Genomic DNA, 17,519 nt, shown 5'->3' with positions numbered 1-17,519 from the left:
GAAACCTGAGGACATAATTGCCAGTTTTCAGGTGAACCCAGACTTTGCTCCTCATACAGGATCTCTATAGAATGATTCTTGTCATCTAGCTGATGACAGAAAATGTACTGCCTTTCCTTTTTTTAAGAATGGGAAAGCTATCCCCATGCAGATGCTTGTTCTTGAACATTTTTATAACTGTGCTGCTGGAATTTTCCTCTAGTTACTTGTGGTATTTCATAAGATTCCTTCCAAGCAAAAACCACTTATATATATTTGATACAACTATGTATGAGAATATTAAAGCTGATTTTTGGTTAATAAAGCTTCAGAAATGAATGCAGGAGCTGTGAAATTTACATGAAATTAAAGAAAGAATAGTTCAGTAAATGCAAATAAATGCAGAAATGAATATTTTAATTTGGATTCATGATTAATACCAAAGGATTACCAGCAAACCATTAAAATGTAGTGATGACATAAAAACTCAATGGGAATAAAAATCCTATATGCACTATTTAACTGATGGCAGTAAGCTATTTTTAGTAGGAGAGCTGAGAGTAATTTATTTATTCTTTTTTGAAAAATATAGCTGTTGATTATATTTCAGGTTTTGTCTTCATGTAAATGACATCTCAGAATAGTTTTTACTGGCATACTCTGTGTATTAGTTCCTGCATTTTACAGTGTAACAGACATGGTCATTAGATTTATTCCCATTCTGCAAGTTATTAAATGAATTATATTGAAGACAGGCATTACTGATTGCCACTTTTCTTTGTGCTATGTAACGAAATGTTAAGTACAGATTGTTATAATTATGTGTGAGAAAAGAAGAATGAAATTTTTTTCCCTCCTTGGATTTCCAGTGATCCCCATCTGACTGCATTTATTTTCACTGTAGATCACGGTTTCTGGGTTTCTGTAGGTCAAGGTTTCTGTTTTAGGACCAAAGCATGTCAAGATAGGTTTTAGTTTCCATAGCACTGCTATCACTACCTCTTCTCATTCTAATATTCTTGGAAATCACAGTTAGGAAAAGAAAGAGATCATTACCATTTATCCAGATGTTGCAGTCCAGTCAAACCTTGTCTCTCTTTCTCTCTTTTTTTTTTTTTTTTCTTTTTTTTTTTTTTTTCTCCCTAGCATGGTCTTTGAGAAGCCATGAAAAAAATGTGGTTGTTTTTTAGTGTGTATAAGGAGCGTGTGTTTTTAACAGGAATCTCTGTTTTCCCCACTTCCTATGCTTTGGGTCCCCTAACAGACTACTCCACCTGAAAGGAATATGGGCTGTGTGCCTGATAGATGTGCCCTGGAGGGCACCTTCTGTGCCCAACTACTCATGGGCATTCAGGACATCAACCCAGCATGGTCCTTGGAGCTAGTCTGAAGACGCACCACAAGTTGCGTATAGGCCTCAGGTAGGCTTCGTAGACAAAAACTGCTTGGGAAAGGGGTAGAAATGAGTGTAGAAGAGAGATGAAGACCTTGTCATTATGTCAGGATTCTCAGGTTCTCATGGCTTTGTTTGCTTGTAGATAAACGAACCTGCTGCCGTGATGGCGTCACATTGCTATTCCAGTGCATTGTTCTTTGCCACTGTCTCCTGCGAATTAGGCATAAGCATGTGGTTCCTCTTTTGGTGTAACTACTCTTTTGTACTTACATTCATTTGAGATGATTGTGTGAGAAAACTCACCCTGTGCTAATTGCAGTGTCCATCCTAATACATCTTGTACAAGGGAAGAAATGAACAGAGACCTCAGTAATGAAATGCTGCTGGCAGGACATGCATGCGCTTAACAGAAACTACCGTTATGCCTGAATGCTAATTAAAGGCAGCACAAACCCAGCAAAATCCTAACTCATTTGAAATTAATGGGACTTTCAGCTCCACCATGTGCAAGCTTTGTTTCTGGCTTCTTTATGTGTTGGTGTGGTGCAGCCTTTGATGTGGATCACAACTGAGCTCATGAAGGAAATATCTAATGAAAATAATTTTAAGTCATCCCTGACCTAATCTGGCTTTAAAAAGATCAAAACCTCATAATATTACAGCCATATAATGCTGGGTATGTTTATATTTGCCTAGCTTCAATCTTGAGGGTGCCCTGAACTATCTATGCGACTCATCTGCATATCCTCACCTACTGCATCATCAAAGCAGTAAATGTATACATGGCTATTGCAGCTTAATGCCTCAAATTCTGAGAATTACTCTGTCCTAAGCATCAGTGACGTGTAAGTAGTGGTTTATTGGTTCCTCTATTCTGATTATTAGACTGATTATTCTTGCACAAGATGTATTCATAGTATTTTTTTATTATATTTTTTTATTTTATTTTTTTGTTTCCACTCTTAGCAGCCTATCTAATCGATCTTCATTCTTACCTGTGTGAATGATTCAGAGCAAGATCTGGCTTCCCCAGTTTTAAGTAGCAGGTTACAAGTTTTGTCTCAATAAAGCTGGCAATACTGGAAATATCTTCCGGAGATGAATCAAAGGGTTTGCCTGTAGCAACACCTTTACTGCAAAGCTTTACAAGAAACAAAAGCATTGTTTACTAAAGTTATAATATGTTTTTTGTTAGATAGAAATGCACTTTGTAACTGATAAATGGAGAAAACTGACTTCTAAGTAAAATATACCCTGACCTTAACTACAGTTAGCACTACAGAAATCAGTACAAATATGTGTGAACATAAAATAAAATGCAATGGCATCTTCCCTGAAGGGATAGTCAAAAGAGCAGGTAATAAGCTAAAAACTAAAAAGCACTGTTAAGAAAGAGATTATATTTTACCCCATTTTCAAAATCTAGGGCTTGTCTCCAGGCTCCCAAAATCTGTGGCCATCTTGAGACTATGTTTGAAGGAGTCTCAGACAGCTATTTTCTTATTTCTGCACAGCCAGTGGTGAACTTTACTTTCCTAGCTGTAGGACTAAGGCAGAGAGTGATGCAAGTCAAAGAAGACCCAAAGAATCTCCACCCCTCATTAAATGGATGGCTTCTCCTTCCAGAAAGCTGTTATAGAAGGTAGAGAGGATGAGATCAAACATCTTTCCCATCTTCTCAAGCCATATAGAATTTAGCAGAGAGAAAGTTTCTTTTTTTTTTTTTTTTTTTTTTTTTTTTTAGAAAAAAGATGATACTTTTCTTGATAGATGAATCACCTGTTGTTCATCACAGAAAAGTATTTAATCAGAAATTCGCTGTATTTCATAATGAGCATTATTAGAATTAGGTAACTCACAACTCGTTAAAGTTTTGGAGACTATTCAGCATTGGCAGAGCAAACAAACTTGGCAGAACTACCTTTCATCCTCAAATCCTTGTGCTTTTTTAATCTTCAGGCAATCTGATTTTGTAATGCCCAAAAGTACTAAAAATTAGCTTTTAGTTCTTAAGAAAATTCAACTGTAAGCAATTAGATACAACTGTAAACAAATAGATTAAGTCTAAGAGCTTTGTCTTTAAGGACAATATCCATACAATGCTACTAATGAAAATGCAATTGAACGTCCTTTGCTTGGATAAACATCTCTAACAGGATTGTTTAGTGTGCAATGATTTCATCTGCCTAAGTGACTTCACTGCAAATCAACTTTTAAAAGCAGATTTCTAATGAAGATTAACAAATTCATATTTAGCTAGGTTGTGTGCTTAATCTCTCAGATCACATGCAGACTGGTGCTGCGGACCCTGACAGCATTGCAGGCTGCTGGGGATGAATGCAGCTTCTGTGTTAAAAATGGTGTATAACCAAGGGACTTGCATTTGAGTCCGTTTCTGCCAGTCACCAAAGCTTTAAAATGGAAGGAGGAGGATATAGCCTGCTTGTCTAGCTCCTCATCACTAAGAAGTTTAGTTACACTAATTAGTTTCTTGTAGTTTCTTAGTTAACATCCAGTGGCTGATCTTTATGAGGTGCAAGGTCAATTCAGCAGTTGAGATCTCTTTAGAAGATTAAATCCGTCAAGAAAAAAGCTCATCTACGTATGCATCTTTCTTCCTGTACAGAATCCTTCAAAGCAGGAAGGATTACAGACCCACATCCAGTCTTAGCACCTACGAAGCTAACCCCATCTTTAGGATTTTGTGCATTGGTTAGAGATCAGCTCAATTCTTTCCAGTCAAGGGTCATTCAGCAAAGTGTCCCCCTAGTTCAGGTATGATAAATATCCTTTTTTTTTCTTCCCACATCTCCTCTCTGCTGTGAAGTTACACAGTGTATATAATAACACCCATACGTTTAAGATTTTCTATCATCTTGTTATCAGTAGAAGTTATAAATCAGAGAATTCATCACTTTTAACTTTGCTCATGGTGCCATATATATCTGCTGAAGTGTCTCTATGGGTAAGACATGCTATACGTACCTAAAAGACACAGAGAATTATGTTCACATCAGTGAACATAAAAGTATCATCAAGTTTTTTTGTAATAACACTTTTCAGCTGAATTGGCCGTGCTGTGACCTCTGTTAAATTTATGGGAATTAGAGCTTTGAGGCTACTCCCTTGACTTTCAAGTTCTTGAAGGATTGTGAGAAGAAAAGAATCATTTAAGGATCCCTTCAGTATAAAGTGCCACAATTCAGACTTTCCTTGATTCTTCCTGCTGATATGAGGAGTTATGTCTCGACTCGTGTAACCCCTCAGTTATCTTTGACAAAAGGCAAGACACAAGTCTCTGTAAACCATATCTAAATAAATAAGGATTTAGCAAATATCCTTAAATACAGTGAAGGCTGGGTTCTGCCGGGTCTCCTCTGAGTGATCTCAGAGTAACAGTTCAAACAAACAAATAACTCAGTGTTTAATCTCGCAAAATCAGAGAGATATTTCAAGGGGTTTTGCTTCTGTTTATGACCATCTTAGCAGTCTATGTTTTAGATCAGAAATTCTCTCACAGGAATTTTTTTGTGCAGCATTTCTGCTGTTGATCTATGGGCTTGAGGTGGGCTCCTTCACTCTAATTCCATGCAAAAAACAACAGCTTGCACCAAAAGCAAGATTCATCCTAATTGCACAGAAATGTCTCCTTTTGTACTTAGCAGAAAGCTCGTGAATGTACAAGATAGCCCTAGTGTCTTCTATAAGTGAAATGTGCAATAAATTAAATGGCAGTGGTGGTATAAGGGACTGGTTTTGGTAGTGATATAGACACTGCTGTGAAGGGTTTTTGTTGGGCAAAGCACCTCAGTGCAGCCCTACAAGCACATCAAATTCTGAAAATTATAACTTTGAAACTTTTTTATTTATAACTTTGAAAATGATAACTTTGGTATTTGTTTCTTCAGAATTTACTGTATTTTGCTGACCTGTTGGTAAAAGGACTTGACTGTGCAGCAGGAGAGATCTTTTCTTTGCGTTGTCCTGTCTGCTGCTGAACACTGAATGAGAGGAAGGGCTCTGGGAGGTGAGGCAAAGGCAGTGCCTGGAAGCATTGGGGAAGCTTCATCTGGGGAAGCTTCCAGGGAAGGATTTAGGCGGGTTATCACACTGGTCTGCATGTGATCTGTTATCTTGAAGGACAGAGACAGGGAGCTGGGGTCTGGCAGCACAGATGGGGATGAGGAGAAGAGTTCTAGAAAGACTCGCATCTGAGTTTCAAAGGGGAAGAGAAAAAGGACAATTTCCTAGGGATCCAAAGGAAGCTCTGCAGCTACAGATTGTTGTAATTTTGGGAAAACCTGTTGGACTGAGAGCAAGGGAAGAAAGGCTGTGCCATGCACAGACATAATGAGCAGGGAGGAGATTTGTTTGCAATTTTCATGTCTCACCCAGCAGCACTGAGTTTTCTTTGTCCTGCTGCAGTCTGCAGTCCAGTAACACTACCTTTGAAGATCAAAAGGGCTGTTAGTGTTTTTGGAGTTCTTGCTTTAAGTAAAAGGAAAAAGCAGCTCCATCTCACTCCTCTGAATACCTGAAGGTCTTGTCACAAGGACATTCAAATATAGATGCAGGCTTGGAGAGGCAGTTAAATTTTTTACCATTGAGGGTTTCTTTTCCCAGAGCTATGTCACTGAATTTGATTTTAATTCCATGCTGGGAAATCTGGGGGTACGTTTTAACTAAGACTTTGGTGTACTTTCGGGTCTGCAGAAATCTTGCCAATGTCTAAAAGGTTATAGATGCTATGAAATTGAAGGAAACAACTTAAACGTGAAGTTTTAAAGCCAATCTGGGGTTAAAAACCTGCAACAGTACCATTTTACAGCCTTGACCATAGCTAGCAAATGTAACAGTATTTTTCACTTGCAGACTTAATTTACCTGAGAGTACCGCTGTCAGTAGACAGGAATGTTTTTCCAGAAATAATATTGAATTTTAAAAATTCTGCCAAAGGATATATCTGTTTTCATAGGAGCCCTTGTTACAAGTGGAGGTTTTGTGTACGTGGAACATATAAACTTCAGAAGTCTGCCCAGTTATCCCACTCAAGAATTACCTTCTGTGTAAATGAGGTATTAGGAATTGAAGTGCTACCTGCAATTTTTTCCTTTTTTTTTTTTTTTTTTTTTTTTTTTTTTTTTTTGTTAATGGGGAACTGACATTGATTATGTTATACTTTTACTGATAAAGGAGGTTTCTCTTTCAGTGTGTTTGAGCCTATAAGTGTATTGCTGAAAGCATGGTCATATAAATGCTTGTGATAAAGTACTTTGTCAAAGGTCACCAAACAAGTCTGTGGCACGGCGAACTTAACATAGATCTTGCTGTGGAATTAAGGCTTTAATTCTGGCAGTAGCAAGCAAAGAAATTTTATGAGTAAAGACCTCCCAGGCATTAGCTAACGAGAAAGAGACGAAAAGATTTTCCTCAAATCCACCAGGGCTTTGGTGAAAGACCAGTGGAAATGCTGGTCTGGAAAGTAGGTGTTACATCTTAGTGTGGGTGTTATTTGGAAAAATAAAGCTAGAGCTCTGGTGATGCCTTGCTGCCAGAGCTGTGTCACTGAAAGCAAGGGAAAGGTTCAGCTGTACAAAACTGGCAAAGGCAGCAGCCTGCTAATTGCTGCTATAGGCTTGGTGTATATTCAAATCAGGAATACAGGTTGTCTTAAAGAATTAGAGTCTTGATAAATAACTGTACAGTTTGCTCAAAAGAATTAGGTGCCCAATATATATCTATCTGTGTGTGTATAGATACATATCTGATAGCAAATTTAACTCAGGAGCTGCCTGGAAAAATAAGTAAATTTGGTCAAATGGTGTGTTTCAATGACAGTCTTCAGCAATTTTGAGATCAATTGTGCTTTCTTCTGCCAGAATGAAAGGGTTAAGGGCAAGTTTGACTATAGCAGTAGCAGTAACCTGCTGGCCTTGCTGGAGCTGATTGCCTTGATTTTTTATTTATTTTTTTTTTCAGCAGAGGACTGTTTAATCATGTCTCTCTGTTTTAGAGATAACTTTGTGGATTTCCCTGGAGTGATTTTAGAGTGGCTAATCAGAGGGACAAACCTGAAAAGGCAAGAAATATTTAATTAGAGTCTTTTCTTCTGACTAGCCAACAGTCCTAACCAGATGCCTTCACTCCAGAGCAATCCAAGTACTCAGCCTGGTAACGTCACTGCATTGCACATCAGGCACCTGGCAAGTTGAACATTAACTGCATCCCAGAAAATGTCTGCTAAGGAAGGCTACTTCTGAAAATAACTTTTGAAATCTGATTGCAAGCCCCACATCAGGCTGAAAACAAACCACTTTTTGTATTCTGCTGTGTGTTCCAGTCCCTACAACTATTAAGCACTATCAAAAATCCTGCAGAAAACCAGCGTAACAAAGAACCAGATAATGATAGTTTTGTCTCCGTGGGGGAAAACTAAAAAAATTAAGCATGGGGAATAAAAAGAGAAAGGGTTTGCTCTCAAAGATATGATTTCATGCAGCATAACTTTCTGGCTTCTATTCAAAGTCATACTGACATCTTGGTATGTAATTTCAGTCAGCAGAGCAGGAATTGTATATAAAACCTCTGTCTTTATTGTTAATGAGATTTGTGTAAATAACTCTCTAAAAACATATTGAAAAAATATAATTCACTACTAAATCTGACTATAGATGTCAGGTAAGAAGAACTAAATTTACTAAGCTTCTGCAATGTGCTCTGCAATGGATTTTTCAAATAATATGCACATATGATATTTCTGGCATATTAGCTGCTTTATGCAGAGTTAGCACTAGATTTTGTAACAGTAATGCGTGCGCAGGGCATATTTGCTATCTAGGGGATATTATTGGTTACACAGTACTGGCAGAGAGCCAGATATACCTCGGATATGCCAAGATTCGAGAAATGATCCTTATTTCTATTCAGAAAACACTGTCTGCCAGAAAAGAGTGAGTCTGGTGAACAGCACCAGATGAACTTCACAGGCCTCGCGGTGGGACTCAGCCTGCTCTCCCCACATTTCCGCTGGGTTTATCTAGAGCCCCCTCTATGCCTAGGCTTAAATTCCTTCTTCAACTATAACCAGCCTATATTTCAGGTGTCTCCACAGTAATCGCAGGTGTGTGAAAGGGATTTGGTGACCATGTGGGGCAGAACATTAAAGAAGCCCAAACCTAATTGCAAAATTGAGACTTCAAGTGTGCACAAAATTCAGAGTATATAGCATTTTAGTTTGTGCTCACTCCTAGGTGGATGCTGCTTTATAAAAATAAACTTGACATGAATCTTTCCCTCCCACAGAAGATAACGATGTTCCCTGCAGCACTCCTAAGCCGAAGTCGTTCCTGTTTATTGGCCCAGCTTCAGATAAAGGCTTTACCTCCCTTCAGCACAAACTCAGGGGTCTTTCTCATATAGTAAATAATTTGCTTCGATAGCATTTAAATCAGGAACAAAGGTTTTTGGCAAATGTTGCCCATTTGACTTCATCTTGATCTGTGTGCCACGCTATGAATCTGTGCCTCCTGCTAATGGTCTCTGTTATGGAGTGCCCCCCTTATCGGTATTGCCAGGGTGAGGAGTACAGAAGAAAAAGGAAAACAAAACCCCAAAGCTCTCTAATGAAAGATATATTGTGGAATCAATACACCACAATAGTTTCCACGGAACTTTATATTCTGTGCTATATACTGAAGTCTCCTTTATGGATCGCCTTTGTAATGCAAAATTTGTCAGTTCTCCAATGCAAGTCCACCCAAAAATCAAACCAAACAAAGAGGGTGTAAATATTCCATGTGAAAACCGAACAATCAGACAAAAGTCAAAACTGATACCAGTAGCTCCTCTTGATAGGCATGTAGTTCAAGATGTCTGTTGGACTTGGAAGCAGGAGCATCAGTCTTTTTTGATAGCATTCACGGGAGCTGGCCAAAATTATTTTTTTTTTGGTGGCAACTGTCAGCTGGTGTGATGTGACTGTATTGTAGCAAGATTTTGAGAGCTGTCATGATTGCTTGGAAAAAGCAATATAATTTCAGGCCAACTAATTTAATCCCTTTGATGCCAAGAGATTTGCTATCACTACGTCCAAACACAGAGATATCTCACTACTTTTATAAAGGCAAACTATGTGAAAGGCTCACTCTGCCGTGATGGACAGGATTATTAGGGAAAAACAATCATTTGCTGAAGCCTTAATTCCATGCCATTTCTGGATATGACATTAAAGTTAGCTGCAAGCTCTCCCCTCTGCGCCCTCCTCAGGACTGTGTGGATTTGGTAAACTCCAGCACAAATCTCCTAAGCGTTATTGTCAGTGTAAGAAACACGGCACATATCCATGCCTCAGGAATAAACAGAAATAAAGCTCTTCCCTAAAGTAACCTAAACAGAATTCATTCCCCCCTACTTTTTATTGTTTGGTTCACCTCTGTAAAGCTTTTCAGCATTTATATTCATTTTACACTGTCAAAAGCTGAACAGGAGTAAGATAACAAATGGTTCTGGTAGCAGCTGTCACCACCTACTGTCTGTGTATGCCTGTGTGAATCTCTAAATGGAAATAAAGTACTTTAATAACACATTTTCTCTAAACTGTCCTCATGGATAAAGTTACTCTCAAATCAGTCCGTGAACACTTTCCAATTCGGTGCCCACTTCAGCCTGCATCTTTGTCTCTCCTCTGCAGAGCCTAGGTAGGCATGCAGCAGTCTGATTAAAAGACACTTCGGATAGAAAACACTTTAATAGCACACCTTCTGTGACTACTGCTTGCCTGCATTAGCTGCCTTCGGTGTTTGGACCATCTCTTCACCTGCCTAATTTTCTCCCTATAAATTAAGCCAATTGTCATTGTGTTTTTCGCCCTGTCGGCTCCAGCCGGGAAGCACCCAGAGCTACAAATTAAACACGAATCACTCTGCCCTCCCTGTTCCTGTAAGATACCTTCCAGGAGCAGATGGCAGCTGGGAGGATAAATGCCTCCAATTTCTCAGGGCCCTGAATATAACAGGAACTCCTTTTCCAGCCAGGGTCTAAGGCACTGCCTTGCATTGAGAGGCGTGAAGTAGGATCACACTGTTGTGTTGACATATTACTGGGTATCTCAACGCCTGTGATACACGTGGGGAGCTGTGGGAAGTATGTTAGTGGTGGCTGAGCAAAACACTGAGCCCACATCTCTGGAGAAGGGCTGGTGCCTCCTCCAAGGCTGTCCCAAGTCTTTTTTTCCTCTCTCTTTCTCTTATTTATTTATTTATTTATTGTTTTCTTCTTCTTTACTGACTGAGAGATGTGTTACATGAGCCTTGTCTCTGTTTTGCAGTGATTGTAATACATGAGATTTGCACGTGTTTAGGTCAATGAGGCTTTTGATTGTAAGTGACAAGTGGTGGGTGATTATTATTTTTAATCAACGGTTATATTGCTCAATGTTTACAAAGTACGAAGAAAATATTTAGCACTTTTGAGCACCCGTCACCTCCAGGTAAATAATTTAATAGCATGTGAGGAAGCCAATTAAAGTTAATTAGAAATTGACTGATCTGCTTTGGCACCAGAATGATTGGAAAATATGGTTTGTCCTTTCTGAAGTACGAATTTTGTTCTCCTAGACACACGTGAGTGAGGAAACTTGTTTTATGGTCAGCACGTTGTATTCCTTTGGGGGAAAAAACAAAACAAAACAACCCCCTCCCCCCAGAAAAACAAACTACACTTTATAAACCAGATAAGTAACAGCAGTTCAGGCAAGAAGAATGGGGGCATGAATCCTTATAGACAAATAGCTGTGCTGTTCCTCAGCTTTATTTCATGGTGATGGGCATGCTGGAAATGTCTAGAAGATTAATGGATTCAAATTCAGTGATCAAAAGATGGGAGCGTGTCCAAATGGATCATTATAACAGATTCCCACTCTATCCCACAAGCCAGATTTGAGCCATCTGTAAGCTTCACATTCCTGGTCTAAAATCTTCTGCAGCCATAAAAGACAATAAGTATCAGTAGGAAAAAAAATCAATTTCTTGGCTTTGCAGCCTAAAAATATCGTGATGGCACTACAGGGAGAGAAAAACTGCTGATTATCAGGTGTTTTTATTTTTTATTTTTTTATATTTTTTTAAGTAAGTTAAATGAGTAGGCTGTATTTAGGAACCTACTTTGTTATTAGAGGTTAAAAGAATATTTATGTATAGAAAAGTCAGCATCTCATGCTCAGGCTTTGGGGGATCAGTGACTGTCATCTTTGTTGTTCTCAAGACCTGGTGTATTCTCAGGAAGAAGTTTCTGGAGGACTCATGCTGATGATAAAGATAGATAATTTATGAGTCTGATTTTTAGCTCCAGAAATTTGGTGCTAAAAATAAATATTTAGCCTTTCACATGTTATCCCTTGAGGACTCGTGTTTCATGGTGTTAAAATATGTCTAGTCCTTGTACAGCTTGTTTTGGTGAAAGGGGGTAATGAAAAATATCACAAGTCACATATTTCCCCCCCCTTTTTTTTTTCATCCCAGTGGATGACCAGTAATTTTAGTCCCCATGCTTCTTAAAGCAAGGGATTGTACAGTGATGGTTTCCTGGATAAGATCCACCTGAAACAGGAGACTGGGGTGGGGAGCGCAGAAATGTGGCTGTACCATGGTCGTTCTGGAGCACCTAGCACTGATGCAATGGTCTCAGTGGGGAGATATCCAAATATCTCGATGTGGTGCTCCCTGGACTGCAGCAGGGCCTCTAAGAAAGCCACCTGAGCTTTTCTATTCACTACTTGAGGTGAACCTCTTCTCATGTAGGTATTTATAGAGGAAATACTTATCTTTTGCTTCTCATATTGAGACATTGATAGAAGACTCAGCTGAACCATGCTGTCTAACTCTTTACTGGTATGTAATTATGCTGACAAGGTACGGATGCCATGGCCTCTTTCAAAATATTTGCTTTTTGCAGATATTGTTGCCTGGAAGAGGGAGTGTGGTCTTGACACGGCAAGCCGTGAATCACGAGGCAATGAGCCACAGGAAAGGTTAATCTGAAAACTCAAGGTACGCGAAAAAAGATGGCACTAACGTTTAGCTCACTGCCATAGGAACGGTGCCCACAGTAGCCATCTGTGGGAGATGGAGGCGTTCCAGCTTGTGGAAGGCTCCACAACAGCGCTCTTGTGAATTAACCACACGCTGTTTGAGGCCTTCACCTCACACGTGGGATGTGCTTTGTGTCTCTGAGACACCGCACCGAACGCTGTGTGCTGAGGCACTGTGGACTGCTTTCTGGGCCCAGCAGTCACGAACCTGTCTCATTTATTTTTTAATCACCGGGGAGGGTTATTTGCAGAACAACAGGGTCTGGAATTAAATTTGTGCAGGTTTTAAACAGGCTGATATTTCTGAAGTCTTTTATACTCCCTGATATTAGGAGATTAGCATGAGACAAGATCTTTCAATCCCTATATAGGTTTAATGTTATTTCCTAGCTAAGCTGTTAATAATTGGCTAGAGATTTTATAGATACATGTATATGCTTTCCATTGAGGTTTTAAGCTAGAGAGTCATTTCTCATACCCTTCATATCCCAGTCCAGATGTTCAAGTCTTATTTTCCTATGTTCCAACAGATGGATGCCAAAAATTTAGGGAAATTTACAGTGTTTCTCAATGTAGTCTGCATAATATACTGCATTACTGAGCTCAGAGGTGGCAGACCAAAGACTATTGCCCCAATTTCTTCAGCTCTTTTCCTCACTAGCAAAAGAAAGTATTTAATTCTTAAGCTCTAATGGTGAGAGTTCTCCAAGGGAGCATTATTTTTAACTCTCCCAGGCCAACTATAATGCAGCTGACTAACACTAAGTCCCTTCTGATTAATTTAATGGTAGCTAAATAGTGCAGAAATAGTAAGAAGACACCAATTCTTCTCTTGATAACACTGCCTTCCTGACGTCTGTGGTAATCAGCAGCATGCTGTCCAACATATAAAAGTCTCTAAATTAAACAAGCATTTCAATTTTCCCTTCTGAAATCCAACAATTCTAGTGCTAGACATTCAGAACTGCCTTTTATTTGCATATCTGAAAAACAACATGGTCTAAGGAATGATAATGCCACATGAATATATAGGTAGAACTAGAAAAGACATTTTAGCTTGAAAAAGAGATAAGAAACATACAATATTTGCAGTAGGTAAGGTAGCATGCTTTAGTGATACTATTGAAATGTAAGGCCATACGCATGCTTTTCTGGATCAGGGTCTCTAACTCAAAATGTTGTAATGTCAGACTAAAACCTTGAGTTCCTTAAAAGTGAAAAATACCTGTAAACATTTTGCACTAGAAACTGTAACTTTGAATTTCCTGACCTTTGAGCTTGTTACATATCGCAGTTCTCTTCACCCACATGAAATGCAGAGGAATTTTTGTGTATTTCATCAAGGAGCCGTGGGTAAAACAAGCACAGTTTCAATCTCAGCAGTTTAAGTTTCCTGGTTTTCTCTGCATCATCTCCAATTTGTCTATATCTGAACAAACAGATGAATTGGAGCCGATGCAGAGAAAAGCAACAAAAATGATATACAGGTTTAGAAAACATGACCTGGGAGAAAATAATAAGAGGACTGAATCTATTTAATTTGGAGGAAACTGAAAATAGATTTGCTAAGAGGTTGCAAGTACAGAGAGAATAGGGTGGTTAATTGCTTTTCATGACAAATAAGGATACAAAAAGTTATCGGCTATTTAGCAGTATGGGAGATTTGGAAAAAAACCTTCTATCATCTTGCTGAAATAGATGTGAAGTCCCTCTCACTGGATATTTTTTAGAAACAGAGAACAGAAATGTCTTTCAGAGATGTTCTGAGCTTGTTGTTCTTCTGGGGAGGGTTGGATTATGAGACTGAGAAGCCTCCGCCTTACAATTCTGTGATTTCCCAGTCACTCTGTCCACAGTCCCAGGAAGGAATTATTTAATCTCAGTTTATTCTTTTACCAGGATGTCTATTAGCTGGCCTTTCCGTTTCCCTTTAAGAGCAGACAAGTACTCCTTTCCTCTCAACTGAAAAGTGCTTTTGTCCCCATCAAAGATCACTTCTGAATGAAGGGAAAAAACAAAAAACCCTAAACTAAAAAGGATGTCACTTTCTAATTTTTCTCACTCACTGCTATAATACTTACTGTTTTAAAATAAAATGTCTTCAGTATTATAGAAAAAAAAAAGAAAGGAATATTTGCTTGTCAACAGTAAACCTTGAATGTTTTACAAATACTCTTGGATTAAATTTGGCGGTATGGCTCTGAAACAAGTACAGTTGGACCCTTTTTCAGGATGTCAAGTGCATAGCTGAAGTGATTGGGGTCATGGTGGAGATATAATATTAGGGAGAACCCTAAAAGGGCAGCTTGTAAGTCCTCTATTCTAATCACCAATTGTGTTTCTGTGAAGAGCTTAAAGTGTCTCTCTCTCTTTATTTTTTACTTTTTTTAAATAAAGAGACACTGGCCTCTAAAATCCTTACAGCTAATAAAGAGTGATTTTTTGCATCATGTATCATGGAAAAAGTCAAGCCCTCATCCACGCAGTAAATGTTAGTGACTGGGTTAATTGTGAAAATACAGAGCATCTTTCAAGGTTTATTAGACAGCTATGCTCTTGGAGATACGGTTTTCAAAATGCTCTGATGCTACCTCTTTGAAAGCAGCCTTTGGCTGCAGAGTGCTACTATTTAACAGGTTTCACTTTACTAAAAATTGAGAGTCTGATGCCACTGTTAAATTTCATTCTGCACACAAGCAAACAGTTTATCATAGTCTGTTCCCAGCAATTGTAATCCAATTTTTGTAATCTTACATTGTTTAAAAAAAGAGAGGGAGAGAGAGAAAGATACTGGATGTCGATCTGATAAAGTTTAAATAACTGGTGCTTTTTTGTGATTATGTCAGTTTTATAGCAGCATTATGGAAACACGACAGGGTAACTAAAATCTGATTACATCTAAGTCCTTGCCCATTATGCGATTATTATGAACCATGACTTCTCCTGGCACATTATGAATTACATGGTCATAATGCAAGGGATTTCCAATATAATTAACTGAGATTAGCAGCACTAGAGAAATCTGGGAATAATGATACAACTTTGGACAATCAGTTTTACTGTAAATGCTGCTCACTCTGGCTTCCAGGAAACAGGAGGCTGGTGGATGCAACTGTGACCCACCTGTTAGGGGTTCCTGCACCTCCTTTCCCTCCCTCCCCTCACAGAATTAATTGCAACCTTGCCAGAGTCCTGGGAACTCCCTCTTTTATTCTTTTCTTCTCGCGTTATACTGATAAAATTCAAGGCTGGCTAAGATTTTTGAAAGTGTCAAAGGTTTTCAGATGCCTCCTTTCTGGAGGCTCAGCCTGAAATTGGAAAGAGCTCTGCTTTTGCAAACATAGAAACATCACTTATTGAAGGACAGATCAATTTAGGACAGCTCAAGTTAGAGCACTTAAAGATAGAAAGTCATGAAAATCTTTGATCTAGTTTCAAAGACCATGGCCAAGGTCATATTATTTCTGTAGTGTCTGCGGCAGCCAAGAGATCCTTCTTTCCATGAAAAAAACAAAACAAAACAGATTTTAGTTCTCAGCTGCAGAAAGAAAAAGCTGGCTGAGTCCAGAGGGGTTGCTCACTGCTGGACTGGTCCTTTCTCATGTAGAAATAGAAGAATTTCTGTACAAATCTAGTGGCCATCTACTGGCTTTAGGGAAAAAGAGGGAAATGGATGATGGAAGTAGATGATGGAATTGCTGTAGGGAAAAAGGAGCAAAACCAGACCTTTTCTTTAAACAAAGGGTTAAACATTTCATTTCATCCAGTAGTGCATGGATAGCTGGGATACTGTGGGAACTCATATGGTGGGAACTCTCCTGATTAAGGAGACATGGTTTGACCCTAATAAAGATGGGATTAAAAAGAAGAGCTTTTTTTTTTCTTCTTCTTTTTTTTTTTTTTTTTTTTTTTTTTTTTTCCTCCCTATATGTTTTATATTTCTTTCATAAAGTATAACTAGAGTTGAAGGCCTAGATTAAAACAAAAATCACCCGAGGGTTTTTTTTTTGGTTCAGGCCAAAATCATAGCAGGTTCAGTTCCTCACCTGCTATGATTTATTTATAGGTCTTAATTGTCAGATTTCACATGAAATCGCATCTCAAGATTTGTATTAAACCAGGTGCATTCCAGGCTTGTGCGCCTTGTTCCTTTTGATACAGTGACACCCAATCGGCACGATTACAGCCTCTCATTTACACTGTGATCTCCCTAGCACCTCGTACCTCCAGTGCCGTGGCGAACTGAGCTGCTGCCACTGCGTAGCTCTTCTGCCTGTAGCGATCGCTGGCATCCCACAGGGCCACCTGCAGCTGCTTGTCGACCCGCGGCACGCTCGGCGCACTCATGGCACAGCCACGGCGCGCTGATCGGCGGCCTGCAGGCATCGCCACCTCAGCGAACTCGAAGGAAATCTCCTCCTCGTCAATATAGACCAATTTCATTTCGATGTCCAGCAGGGTTTTTAGAGGAATGTGAGACAGAGGAGCCGGGATTAGCCGATTGCCAGGCTCTAACATCGCCGCTTCTTTCTTCGCAGTGAGTTTTTCATTGGTTTCTGATTTCCGTTTACGGCTTGCTCTGTCTGCATCATTACTTTGGTTTTCCTTTATCTCTGCCGTTTTTATTCTCTCCATACTTTCTACTGCTACATCTCGAAGGTGCTTTTTGACCTCTTGTGGTGCTTCTGGAATATCATTCAATTTGTTTGCCGCTACGTTTGGCTCCTTGTTAGCATGGTTTTGCTGAGAGGTTTCATTCCGGCCACTCGCGCTTAAGAAATATTTTTGAAAGTCAAAGTTGCTTCCTGGTTCCATAACTTCAGCAAAGAAAGAGTCCTAGGAGAAAATGCAGAAAAGTTAAAAATACTCAAACACCACAAAGCCAAAAAACCCTGTGTAAATGCTTTCTCCTCTCAGCACATTGTAGGCACCATTGTGAGTGGAAGCTCTTCAGGATGTAGCACATAGCATAGCAGGCTCACTGCAATTACCTTCTTATATCGCATAAGGGTTTAAGGCATTTTAAATACTCTTGATAATGGTTGTTTGTTTATGTGG

General features: G+C 39.1%; 1 protein-coding gene across 1 annotated transcript in view; it reads right to left on the bottom strand.

Annotated features, from left to right (window-relative positions):
- SPATA16 (spermatogenesis associated 16) overlaps positions 1–17,276 on the bottom strand; it is a gene marked incomplete at both ends in the record, with an annotated part of 75,008 nt that extends 57,732 nt beyond the window's left edge. The window contains 2 exons of the mRNA XM_082767718.1: positions 2,371–2,516; positions 16,686–17,276. Coding sequence (XP_082623844.1) covers positions 2,371–2,516; positions 16,686–17,276 — 737 coding nt within the window. The remainder of the gene's footprint in view (positions 1–2,370; positions 2,517–16,685) is intronic.
- Between the last annotated feature and the right edge of the window lie 243 nt (positions 17,277–17,519).

The sequence above is a fragment of the Aythya marila genome (assembly GCF_965140915.1).
Source record: "Aythya marila genome assembly, chromosome: 9".
In the NCBI taxonomy this organism is placed as follows: domain Eukaryota; kingdom Metazoa; phylum Chordata; class Aves; order Anseriformes; family Anatidae; genus Aythya; species Aythya marila.
This window is presented reverse-complemented; position numbering and strand designations above follow the sequence as displayed.